Below are 12,321 nucleotides of genomic sequence, written 5' to 3'. Positions count from 1 at the left end.
TCTCTCTGTGTCTCTCTCTCCCTCCCTCTCTCTATCTCTCTTTCCCTCCCTCTCTCCCTCCTCCCCCTCTCTCTCTCCCTCCCCTCCCTCTCTCTCCCTCCCCTCCCCTCCTCCCCCTCTCTCTCTCCCTCCCCTCCCTCTCTCTCCCTCTCTCCCTCCCCCCACTCTCTCTTCCCCTCCCTCCCTCTCTCTATCTCCCTCCCCCTCACTCTCTCTCTCCCTCTCTCTCACCCCCTCACCCTTCCTCCCTCTCTCACACCCTCTTTAACCCCCTCTCTTTCTTTCTCTCTCTCTTTCTCTCCCCCATCCCCCTCTCACCCTCCCTCTCCCTCACTTCCCTCTATCACCCCCTCTCTCTTTCACCCTCCCTCTTTCTCTTACCACCCTCTCGCTCACCCCCTCTTTATCACCTCAACCCCCCTCTTTCACCCCCTCTCTCTCTACCTCTCTCACCCTCTCTCTCATCCACCCTCCCTCCCTCTCTCTCTCTCTCTCTCTCTTCCTCTCTCGCCCCCCTCTCTCTCTCCCTCCCTCTCTCTCACACCCCCTTTCTCTCACCCCCCTACGCTCACCCCCCTTTCACACCTCAACCCCTCCCTCTCTTACCCCCTCTCTCTCTCTTTCACCTCCCCCCTCTTCCACCACTCTCTCTCTCTCACTATCCCCCTCTTTCTCTCACCTCCTCCCTCTCTCACACCCCCTTTCCCCCTCCTCCCTTCTTACTCTCATCTCTTCCTCTCACCCTCTCTCACCTCCCCCTTTTTCATCTCCTTCCCCCACCTCTTTCCCCCCTCAGGGTTTGGGGTCAGGGGCGGGGTTTGGGGGCCCCATCAGATAGGCTGCACAGGGCCCCATGATTTCTAACAGCAGCCCTGCAGACGGGAGTTTATAAACATCGATCAGATGGGAGATAGAGAGATACAAAGAAACATTGTTTATAAACATTGATCAGACGGGAGATGGAGAGATACAAAGAAACATTGTTTATAAACATCGATCAGACGGGAGATAGAGAGATACAAAGTAACATTGTTTATAAACATCGATCAGACGGGAGATAGAGAGATACAAAGTAACATTGTTTATAAACATCGATCAGACGGGAGATGGAGAGATACAAAGTAACATTGTTTATAAACATCGATCAGACGGGAGATAGAGAGATACATAGTAACATTGTTTATAAACATCGATCAGACGGGAGATAGAGAGATACATAGTAACATTGTTTATAAACATCGATCAGAAGGGAGATAGAGAAATACAAAGTGACATTGTTTATAAACATCGATCAGATGGGAGATAGAGAGATACAAAGTAACATTGTTTATAAACATCGATCAGACGGGAGATAGAGAGATACAAAGTAACATTGTTTATAAACATCGATCAGATGGGAGATAGAGAGATACAAAGTAACATTGTTTATAAACATCGATCAGACGGGAGATAAAGATACAAAGTAACATTGTTTAGAAACATCGATCAGACGGGAGATAGAGATACAAAGTAACATTGTTTATAAACATCGATCAGACGGGAGATAGAGATATACAAAGTAACATTGTATATAAACATCGATCAGACGGGAGATAGAGAGATACAAAGTAACATTGTTTATAAACATCGATCAGACGGGAGATAGATACAAAGTAACATTGTTTATAAACATCGATCAGATGGGAGATAGAGATACAAAGTAACATTGTTTATAAACATCGATCAGACGGGAGATAAAGATACAAAGTAACATTGTTTAGAAACATCGATCAGACGGGAGATGGAGAGATACAAAGTAACATTGTTTATAAACATCGATCAGACGGGAGATAGATACAAAGTAACATTGTTTATAAACATCGATCAGACGGGAGATAGAGATACAAAGTAACATTGTTTATAAACATCGATCAGACGGGAGATAGAGAGATACAGAGTAACATTGTTTATAAACATTGATCAGAAGGGAGATAGAGAGATACAAAGTGACATTGTTTATAAACATCGATCAGATGGGAGATAGAGAGATACAAAGTAACATTGTTTATAAACATCGATCAGATGGGACATAGAGAGATACAAAGTAACATTGTTTATAAACATTAGCCGTGAGATAGAGAGATACAAAGTAAAAATGTTTATAAACATCGATCAGACGGGAGATACAAAGTAACATTGTTTATAAACATCGATCAGACGGGAGATAGAGATACAAAGTAACATTGTTTATAAACATCGATCAGACGGGAGATAGAGAGATACAAAGTAACATTGTTTATAAACATCGATCAGACGGGAGATGGAGAGATACAAAGTAACATTGTTTATAAACATCGATCAGACGGGAGATGGAGATACAAAGTAACATTGTTTATAAACATCGATCAGACGGGAGATAGAGAGATACAAAGTAACATTGTTTATAAACATCGATCAGACTGGAGATGGAGAGATACAAAGTAACATTGTTTATAAACATCGATCAGACGGGAGATGGAGAGATACAAAGTAACATTGTTTATAAACATTGTTCCGGGGGTAGATAGAGAGATGCGAAGTGGCATAGTTTATAAACGTTGTTCCTCTGTCGCCTCTCATCATCATATGGAGTCTCATTCCTTGTGCTAAAACTGGGGGAGTCTTATTCCTTATGCTGCATTGTTGGCAGTCTAATCATAGGGCCAGCGGTAATCTTTGGTGCAATGATTTTCCTACACAAAGAAAGAGCTAAAGGAAGAGCAATTTATTTTACTATGATCAGTTTTATTATAAAATATTGTTATAAAATATACAAGACAATAAATTACTATTATAAAATATATAACTTGAAAAGAGTTAGAGGTAAAAATATTGATTTACACAAATACTTCACAAGTCATGTGATCCTTACTAACGTGATGGGCGTCCAATTCCATGGAAAGGAAGGTCTGGTGTCGGGTGGAGGACAATGTGGTGGAGTACATGGAGGATGGACGGAGCTTCCAAAGTCATAGGTTGTCATAGGTTGTCATAGGTTGTCATGGGTTGTCATGGGGCGGCTATAGACATATTTCTAGGGTCAAGTTATCACAGCTATAAAAAAGGTAAAGACCTTTAATATCAACATTGATGTGCAATGTATCCTTTTCCTATAATTGTTTGTCTTCCTGCTGTACCGGAGCATAACTGGGATTGTCTTGGGGTCTGATGTCTCCTGATATTTACCATGGTAGTCACAGACAGACAGAGCCGCTGAAAAGGTAGTACAGCTAGTCCACCTGTAGGGGGGCCAGGCCCCATTAGTTCAACAGGGGGGCTGGGGCACCTGACAAGCAGGAGGGCCCACTGTACTGCCTTATCACTGAAACTGATCCCCCCTGTGGCTCCCCCTGCAGTGCATCCAGCTTATCTTCCTCTCCTTCCTGCCAGCTTTCAGCTGCTGCAGGGGGAGCCACAGGGGGGATTGGTTCCAGTATCTGTGTTCATTCAGAAATGAAGCCTAGCAAGCTGTGCACTGCGAGGGTTGGGCTGTACAGCTGTTCAATCATCTGGATGGATTTGCGAGAGTTCCAATGGAGAGACAACACAGTTCCAATGGAGAGACAACACAGTTCCAATGGGGAGACAACACAGTTCCAATGGAGAGACAACACTGTTCCAATGGGGAGACAACACAGTTCCAATGGAGAGACAACACAGTTCCGATGGAGAGACAACACAGTTCCAATGGAGAGACAACACAGTTCCAATGGAGAGACAACACAGTTCCAATGGAGAGACAACACGATTCCAATGGAGAGACAACACAGTTCCGATGGAGAGACAACACGGTTCCAATGGAGAGACAACACGGTTCCGATGGAGAGACAACACAGTTCCAATGGAGAGACAACACTGTTCCAATGGAGAGACAACACAGTTCCAATGGAGAGACAACACAGTTCCAATGGAGAGACAACACGGTTCCAATGGAGAGACAACACAGTTCCGATGGAGAGACAACACAGTTCCGATGGAGAGACAACACAATTCCGATGGAGGGACAACACAGTTCCGATGGAGAGACAACACAATTCCGATGGAGGGACAACAGAGTTCCGCTGGAGGGACAACAGAGTTCCGATGGAGGGACAACACAGTTCCGATGGAGGGACAACACAGTTTCGATGGAGAGACAACACGGTTCCGATGGAGAGACAACACAGTTCCGATGGAGAGACAACAGAGTTCCGATGGAGGGACAACACAGTTCCGATGGAAAGACAACACAGTTCCGATGGAGAGACAACACAGTTCCGATGGAAAGACAACAGAGTTCCGATGGAGAGACAACACGGTTCCAATGGAGAGACAACACAGTTCCGATGGAGAGACAACAGAGTTCCGATGGAGGGACAACACCGTTCCGATGGAGGGACAACACAGTTCCGATGGAGAGACAACAGAGTTCCGATGGAGGGACAACACAGTTCCGATGGAAAGACAACAGAGTTCCGATGGAGGGACAACACAGTTCCGATGGAAAGACAACAGAGTTCCGATGGAGGGACAACACAGTTCCGATGGAAAGACAACACAGTTCCGATGGAGGGACAACACAGTTCCGATGGAGGGACAACACAGTTCCGATGGAAAGACAACACAGTTCCGATGGAGGGACAACACAGTTCCGATGGAGAGACAACACAGTTCCGATGGAGGGACAACACAGTTCCAGTGGAGAGACAACACAGTTCCGATGGAGGGACAACACAGTTCCGGTGGAGAGACAACACAGTTCCGATGGAGGGACAACACAGTTCCGATGAAGAGACAACACAGTTCCAGTGGAGAGACAACACAGTTCCGGTGGAGAGACAACACAGTTCCAGTGGAGAGACAACACAGTTCCGGTGGAGAGACAACACAGCTCCAATGGAGAGACAACATAGTTCCTATGGAGAGACAACATAGAAAACAATTGGATCCAGCTTGGTCCATCACCAGCCGCCCACATGGCCATGTTGGTTGCAGGGTCATGAAATGAGTTACCACCTGAACCTCCAATGGTCATCTACTTTTTTTCCATGGAATCCCGACATAAACGAAGACCAAACCCTCTACGGAGGTACTTGTAGTTCAGTCAGGAGGTGTCTGGGGCAACTTCTGGCATCTTCCAGGGGTTTACAAGATGGAACCACAAATTAAGTGCTACTTTGTTGAGTTCTCTTGGTTGACCAAGATGGACATGTGTCTTTTTTCAACCTGACTGTGTAACCCGTGGGTACTCTTCTTCACACTTACTCTTCCTCCAATAAGCTGTAACTTTAGAAATATGAAGCAGTTAGTGGCCATGAGGTTTTGTTTACACCACAGTGCCTGCAACTTGGTGCAGTAAGACCTTGGGACTGTGTGAATGTGCTTTTATTTAGGCCCATTAGAGGTAAATGGTGTTATGTTCCAAATGCAGAACTATAGAGGTATTCTATGGAAAATAAGGAACATATGTGGTGAAACTGATAATACAAAATATTTACAAAGTAACAGAGTAAGCTGTGGATGAGTTCTTTGCTTGGGATAATCCTTATTCAGCACCTCGGAACCTGACAGTAACATAGGGGCCAACATTTGGAAATACTTAGGAGGATCATCTTGAAGGGAAGGAGAAAAAAATGACCACCAGCTGGGTGTGGCCTGGTCAATAAAGTGGATGTCTCTGGTTTGTAGTATGACAATTTTTCCCTTTGGGTTGCTATAATTTGGACAAAATAGGACCTGAGGGCACAATGAACACAAGACCCATCACTAGTGTCACTGGAAGTAGTAGTAACTCTCAATGTTGGCGTCAGTGGCAGTAATAGTAGCACCCAACATTGGTGTCAGTGGCAGTAAAAGTGACCCCCAACATTGGAGTCACTGGCAGTAATATTAACCCCCAACAGTAGTGTCAGTGGCAGTAATAGTAACCCCCAACATTGGTGTCACTGGCAGTTATAGTAACCCCTAACATTGGTGTCAATGACAGTTATAGTAACCCCAACATTGGTGTCACTGGCAGTTATAGTAACCCCTAACATTGGTGTCAATGACAGTTATAGTAACCCCCAATATTGGTGTCACTGGCAGTTATAGTAACCCCTAACATTGGTGTCAATGACAGTTATAGTAACCCCCAATATTGGTGTAAGTGGGAGCATTAATAAACCACAGCATTAGTGGGCAGAGGTGGAGATATTAAAGACCCGCCTTTCAATAGTGGTCAGTGGCAGTGTTATTAACCTCCACTTTCATTGGTGGTTAGTGGCAGTAATAATAACCCCCTTTCGTTGGTAGTCAGTGGAAGTAATAACTACCCCCCCCCCCTTACATTGGTGGCATGTGGCATTAATAACGTGTCCCCTTTTTTTCATTGGTTGTCAGTGGCAGTCATAATTAACCCACCCTTTCATTGGTGTCAGTGGCAGTTATAGTAACCTCCAACATTTGTGTCGGTGGTAGTAATAGTAACCATCAACATTGGTATAAGTAATAAACCACAGCATTGGTGGTCAATGGCAGCAATATAAAAGACCCAACAATATCACAAGTGTAATAAAAGCGCCACACCCTTAATACTTTAAAGCAGCAATTCCACCTCAAAGAAACCAAATAAATTTCTTAGTGCTATAACTTAAATCAAGGAATGCGCTAAAACCACAAACTATTCCTAATTTAGTGTAGAAACATTAGTGCAAAAGATATATATATCTATTATCAATTAATATCAAAAAATATCAAAATTATGTGCAAAACATAAGTAATTTAAATAATTAAATTTGTGAATATAAAAAAAAACAAAAATGTCCAATTCTGAATTTCTTCAAATGTCCAAATAAATCCTTTCCAAATTCAGGTGCTCTCAAAGAAATTGTGCCAAAATCCACCACCAAAAGTAAAGTTGGGTAACTCACCAGAGCTCCATGCTGATCAATCTCTAGATCAGCAAAAAACGCTTTTTGCTCTGGGAGCAGATGCAATGAATCAACTTCTCAGGTGTGATGATCAATAGCTACACATTCATCCATAAGGTAGGTATCCACCACTCAATATAATGGTTCCAGGAGCATTATATCACTCTCTCTTTTTATATCTCTCCACCGAGGTCATGTTTGGGAATGAAAGAGAAAAATCATGGTGCAGCCAGTTTTTTTATAAAAGTATCCAACAATTTAATAAAGATTTACACTCACAAAAAGGGTGTCTTCACCGACACCAGTATAACAGCATAAAACAGCAAATGGTATAACAGTCTCCTGTTCCCCGTACACTCACTACAGCGCTCGTGACTTAATTTTCTCCACAAACGTCAGCATCCAGTAAGCCCTACTAGTTTCGTCATGAATGACGTCTTCAAGGGGCGGTCTTGAAGACGTCCCTTGAAGACGTCATTCATGACGAAACTAGTAGGGCTTACTGGATGCTGACGTTTGTGGAGAAAATTAAGTCACGAGCGCTGTAGTGAGTGTACGGGGAACAGGAGACTGTTATACCATTTGCTGTTTTATGCTGTTATACTGGTGTCGGTGAAGACACCCTTTTTGTGAGTGTAAATCTTTATTAAATTGTTGGATACTTTTATAAAAAAACTGGCTGCACCATGATTTTTCTCTTTCATTCCCAAACATGACCTCGGTGGAGAGATATAAAAAGAGAGAGTGATATAATGCTCCTGGAACCATTATATTGAGTGGTGGATACCTACCTTATGGATGAATGTGTAGCTATTGATCATCACACCTGAGAAGTTGATTCATTGCATCTGCTCCCAGAGCAAAAAGCGTTTTTTGCTGATCTAGAGATTGATCAGCATGGAGCTCTGGTGAGTTACCCAACTTTACTTTTGGTGGTGGATTTTGGCACAATTTCTTTGAGAGCACCTGAATTTGGAAAGGATTTATTTGGACATTTGAAGAAATTCAGAATTGGACATTTTTGTTTTTTTTATATTCACAAATTTAATTATTTAAATTACTTATGTTTTGCACATAATTTTGATATTTTTTGATATTAATTGATAATAGATATATATATCTTTTGCACTAATGTTTCTACACTAAATTAGGAATAGTTTGTGGTTTTAGCGCATTCCTTGATTTAAATTTAAAATATAAAAGACCCACCTAGTGGCAGTGTTATTAACCTCCAATTTCATTGGTGGTCAGTGGCAGTAATACCTAAACCCCCCTTTTTATTGGTGCTCAGTGGCAGTAATCACTAACCCCCCCTCTTTTATTGGTGGTCAGTGGTAGTAATAACTAAACCCCCCCTCTTTTATTGGCGGTCAGTGGCAGTAATAACTAAACCCCCCTTTTTTATTGGTGGTCAGTGGCAGTAATAAATAAACCCCCCCTCTTTTATTGGTGGTCAGTGGCAGTAATACTAAACCCCCCCTCTTTTATTGGTGGTCAGTGGCAGTAATAACTAAACCCCCCTCTTTTATTGGTGGTCAGTAGCAGTAATAACTAAACCCTCCTGTTTTATTGGTGATCAGTGGCAGTAATAATTAAACCCCCCTTTTTTATTATTGATCAGTAGCAGTAATCTCTAAACCCCCCCCCCCCTCTTTTATTGGTGGTCAGTGGCATTAATAACTAAACCCCCCCCCTCTTTTATTGGTGGTCAGTAGCAGTAATAACTAAACCCCCCCTCTTTTATTGGTGGTCAGTAGCAGGAATATTGAATTCCACTTTTTTTTCATTGGTGATCAGTGGCAGTGAAAATTAACCCCCACTCTCCATTTCATTGGTGGTCAGTATCAGTAATAATTTACTCTCCCCGCATCACCTGACTCCATTCCATAGTGGTCAGTGAAAGAGATAATTAACCCCCCTCCCCTTTCATTGGTGTTGAGTGTCAGTGATAATTAACCGCCACTTCCCCTTTATTTGGTAGTCAGTGGCGGTAATATCTAACCCCCCACTTCCCCTTTCATTGGTGCTTAGTGGCAGCTCTATAGGTGCTCCCAGGGGTGTATTTACCACAAGACAAACAAGGCATTTGCCTAGGGTGGCATTTTTCGGGGGGGCAGCACTGCCCCTTGGAAGAAGGAATGGAAGAAGGGACACACGTGGCATGGGGACCTGGTGGGTTCCAAGAGATGCTGTGGGTTTCATGACGGTGTATGCACAGCCCGGGTCTCGTTCCTGGGGATGTCCGAACTGTGAAGGTGAGTGTCTTTCTCTCTTGCCATGGGGGATGGTGGCTGGAGTATGGAGGGCAGTGGTAGTGGAAGGCTCGGGTGGAGGGCAGGGGTGGTCTTGGTCAATATCAGGCTTTTTCTTTGTGTGGGGGGGGGGGCGGTGCCAATTTTTGTGTTGCCTAGGGCAGCACAAAACCTAAATACACTACTGGGTGCTGCTTAAAGTATAAGTGTCCTAAGAGCAAATCACTAAAGCTGAGATAATCAAGAAAAACCTTATCTGAATGCTCCCTCAGTTATCTTTATGAGCCCCCCCCCCCGGTCAATTAGGGGTAGCGGTTACGGTTGGGTTAATAGTGTTGAGGTAGGATTAGGAGAGGGGTAATGGTTAGATCTGAGTTTTGGTTAGGTTATGGATGAGGACTAGTGGTTAAGCTTGGATTATGAAGGAGGATTTTAGTATTTTAGGATATTAGTAGGATTATGCTTTGGGTAGAATTGGGTGAGCTCAGAGACGGACTGACCATTTTGAAACTCGGGCACTGCCCGAGGGCCCGGGGTCAGTAGGGGGCCCCATGAGATGCCCATGGTGCCTTTTTCATAGGCTTTTTTGAGCTTGGGCAAGGACATAGGGGCCCCATGATGCCCTATTGCCCGGGGGCCCCATGAGTTCTCAATCTGCCCCTGGGTGAGCTATAAGGTCATGAGGTTATGGTTAAGTAAAGATGGGCTTTCGTTAAAGTTGGGTGAGGCCTCAAGGCTAATCGTTAAGGTTGGGTTTTAGTTGGGGCTGGTAAGAAATTACGGCTAAGGGTTAAATTTAGGTTTGGGAAGATGTTTACGATAGGTTTAAGAATTAGGGCTTGGTAAAACATATGATTGGTTGAGGGATCATGGGTAAGGATTAGGTTTTATGCTAGGGTTGGTTGGATTATTGTTGGGTGATGATTAGGGGAGAGACTGGAGCTCGGTGTGGAGCTCGGTGCTTGTTCTGGGTATGTGTTAAGATAACGTAAGGATAGGGTTGGGTTAGGACTAGGTGAGGCATTTTGGATGAGGGTTACGGTTGAGTTATGCTTAGGGCTGGGTTAGGATTGGGTGAGAAATTAGGGCTAAGGGTTAAATTTAGGTATGGGAAGATGTTTATGGTTGGTTTAAGAATTAGGGCTTGGTAAAACATGATTGGTTGAAGGATCATGGGTAAGGATTAGGTTTTGTGCTGGGGTTGGTTGGGTTATTGTTGGGTGATGATTAGGGGAGAGACCGGAGCTCGGTGCATGTTCTGGGTATTTGTTAAGGTAACGTAAGGATAGGGTTGGGTTAGAACTAGGTGAAGAATTTTGGCTGAGGGTTACGGTTGAGTTATGCTTAGGGCTGGGTTAGGATTGGGTGAGAAATTACGGCTAAGGGTTAAATTTAGGTATGGGAAGATGTTTACGGTTGGTTTAAGAATTAGGGCTTGGTAAAACATGATTGGTTGAAGGATCATGGGTAAGGATTAGGTTTTGTGCTGGGGTTGGTTGGGTTATTGTTGGGTGATGATTAGGGGAGAGACTGGAGCTCGGTGTGGAGCTCGGTGCTTGTTCTGGGTATGTGTTAAGATAACGTAAGGATAGGGTTGGGTTAGAAACAGGTGAGGCATTTTGGCTGAGGGTTACGGTTGAGTTATGCTTAGGGCTGGGTTAGGATTGGGTGAGAAATTACGGCTAAGGGTTAAATTTAGGTATGGGAAGATGTTTACGGTTGGTTTAAGAATTAGGGCTTGGTAAAACATGATTGGTTGAAGGATCATGGGTAAGGATTAGGTTTTGTGCTGGGGTTGGTTGGGTTATTGTTGGGTGATGATTAGGGGAGAGACTGGAGCTCGGTGTGGAGCTCGGTGCTTGTTCTGGGTATGTGTTAAGATAACGTAAGGATAGGGTTGGGTTAGAACTAGGTGAGGAATTTTGGCTAAGGGGTACGGTTGAGTTATGCTTAGGGCGTGGTTAGGATTGGGTGAGAATTAGGTTTAGGTTATAGTTAGAGCTGGGTTCAGGAATAGGACTAATAATTAAGGTTGGGTAGGGTTAAGCTGAAGTGAGGGATTAGAACTAAGGGTTAGGTTTGGGTTTTTGTTAGGGTTGGCTGGGTGACTGTTAGGTTCTGATTGGTTGAGGGATTGGAGATGAGTGTTTGTTCTGGGTTACGGTTAGGTTTGGATAGTGTAGGGGTTTTTTTTGTCTAAAGTGAAGGCTCTATGAAGGGTATCCTTCATAGAGAAACGTGTCCTCTGGTTTACAGGTTAGAATGACAAACTCGGCATTACTTGTTCTGCTGTTTCTTTGGATCAATCATCAATGTCTACAGTGAAGGCTCTATGTAGAGTGTCTCTTATGGAGCAGCAAGTCCTCTGGTTCCATTTTCTCCCGACAAGGAAGTAAATGTAGGGATTAATTGCACTGTTAACTATCATCCAGTATTCGCTAGGAGTAACTATTTTGACTGGGAGTAAATTCGGTGCCACCAGCCTGCAGAATGATAAAAGACGTATAGTATTTAATGGCAGAACAGATAACGTGAACATAATAGCAGCCACAATGATGATGATGTAGAGTTTCGGTGGGTACCGTTGCCGGAAGGTCTTCTTTATTTTAATGAGCAGGATGAAGGTGGAAATGACCATGAGCGGTAGGCAGATCCCAACGGCCAAAGTAAAATCCATCACCCCAATAGCCGAACACTTTAATGTCCTATTAATCGGAGGATCAGGTCCGCAAACAAAGTTATCAAGAAGACTTTCCAGACCGCCGAGGGCCCACGCAAAGCAGCACATAATGGTGGACAAGTTTCGAGGGCGGCGAACAGTATTCCAAATGGGGAACAGAGCCGAAATACACCTTTCCATACTGATGGCCGTGAGGAGATACATTCCGATATAGATCATGGCGTAATACAATATAGTGAAGGACAAAACCAAAGATGTTTTCCCATTAAAATTAGGATTTGGACCCGTGTATAAATTTATATTGACTATCAAAGCCATGATAGCAACTGTTTCCAAGAGGGCGTCAGCCACGGACAGATTCATAATGTAAACTGTATATTTGTTCCTCTGGATCTTGAAGGCAAGGTACCAAAACACAATAAGGTTTCCCACCAAGCCGGCAACGGAAAAGACCAGAAAAACTGCGCATACGATCGTCATC

The 12,321-nt window shown here is 43.7% G+C and overlaps 1 protein-coding gene across 1 annotated transcript in view; it reads right to left on the bottom strand.

Annotated features, from left to right (window-relative positions):
- Positions 1-11,462: 11,462 nt before the first annotated feature.
- Positions 11,463-12,321, bottom strand: part of LOC149434164 (mas-related G protein-coupled receptor member H-like) — a 936-nt gene continuing 77 nt past the window's right edge. Inside the window, exon 1 of the mRNA XM_089664025.1 lies at positions 11,463-12,321. This exon is cut by the window's right edge and continues 77 nt beyond it. Within this exon, the coding sequence (XP_089520151.1) occupies positions 11,463-12,321 (859 nt within the window).

This window comes from Staurois parvus, unplaced genomic scaffold (genome assembly GCF_062004578.1).
Source record: "Staurois parvus isolate SC_StPar_1 unplaced genomic scaffold, SC_StPar_1.0 ptg001813l, whole genome shotgun sequence".
NCBI classification, from domain to species: Eukaryota; Metazoa; Chordata; class Amphibia; order Anura; family Ranidae; genus Staurois; species Staurois parvus.
This window is presented reverse-complemented; position numbering and strand designations above follow the sequence as displayed.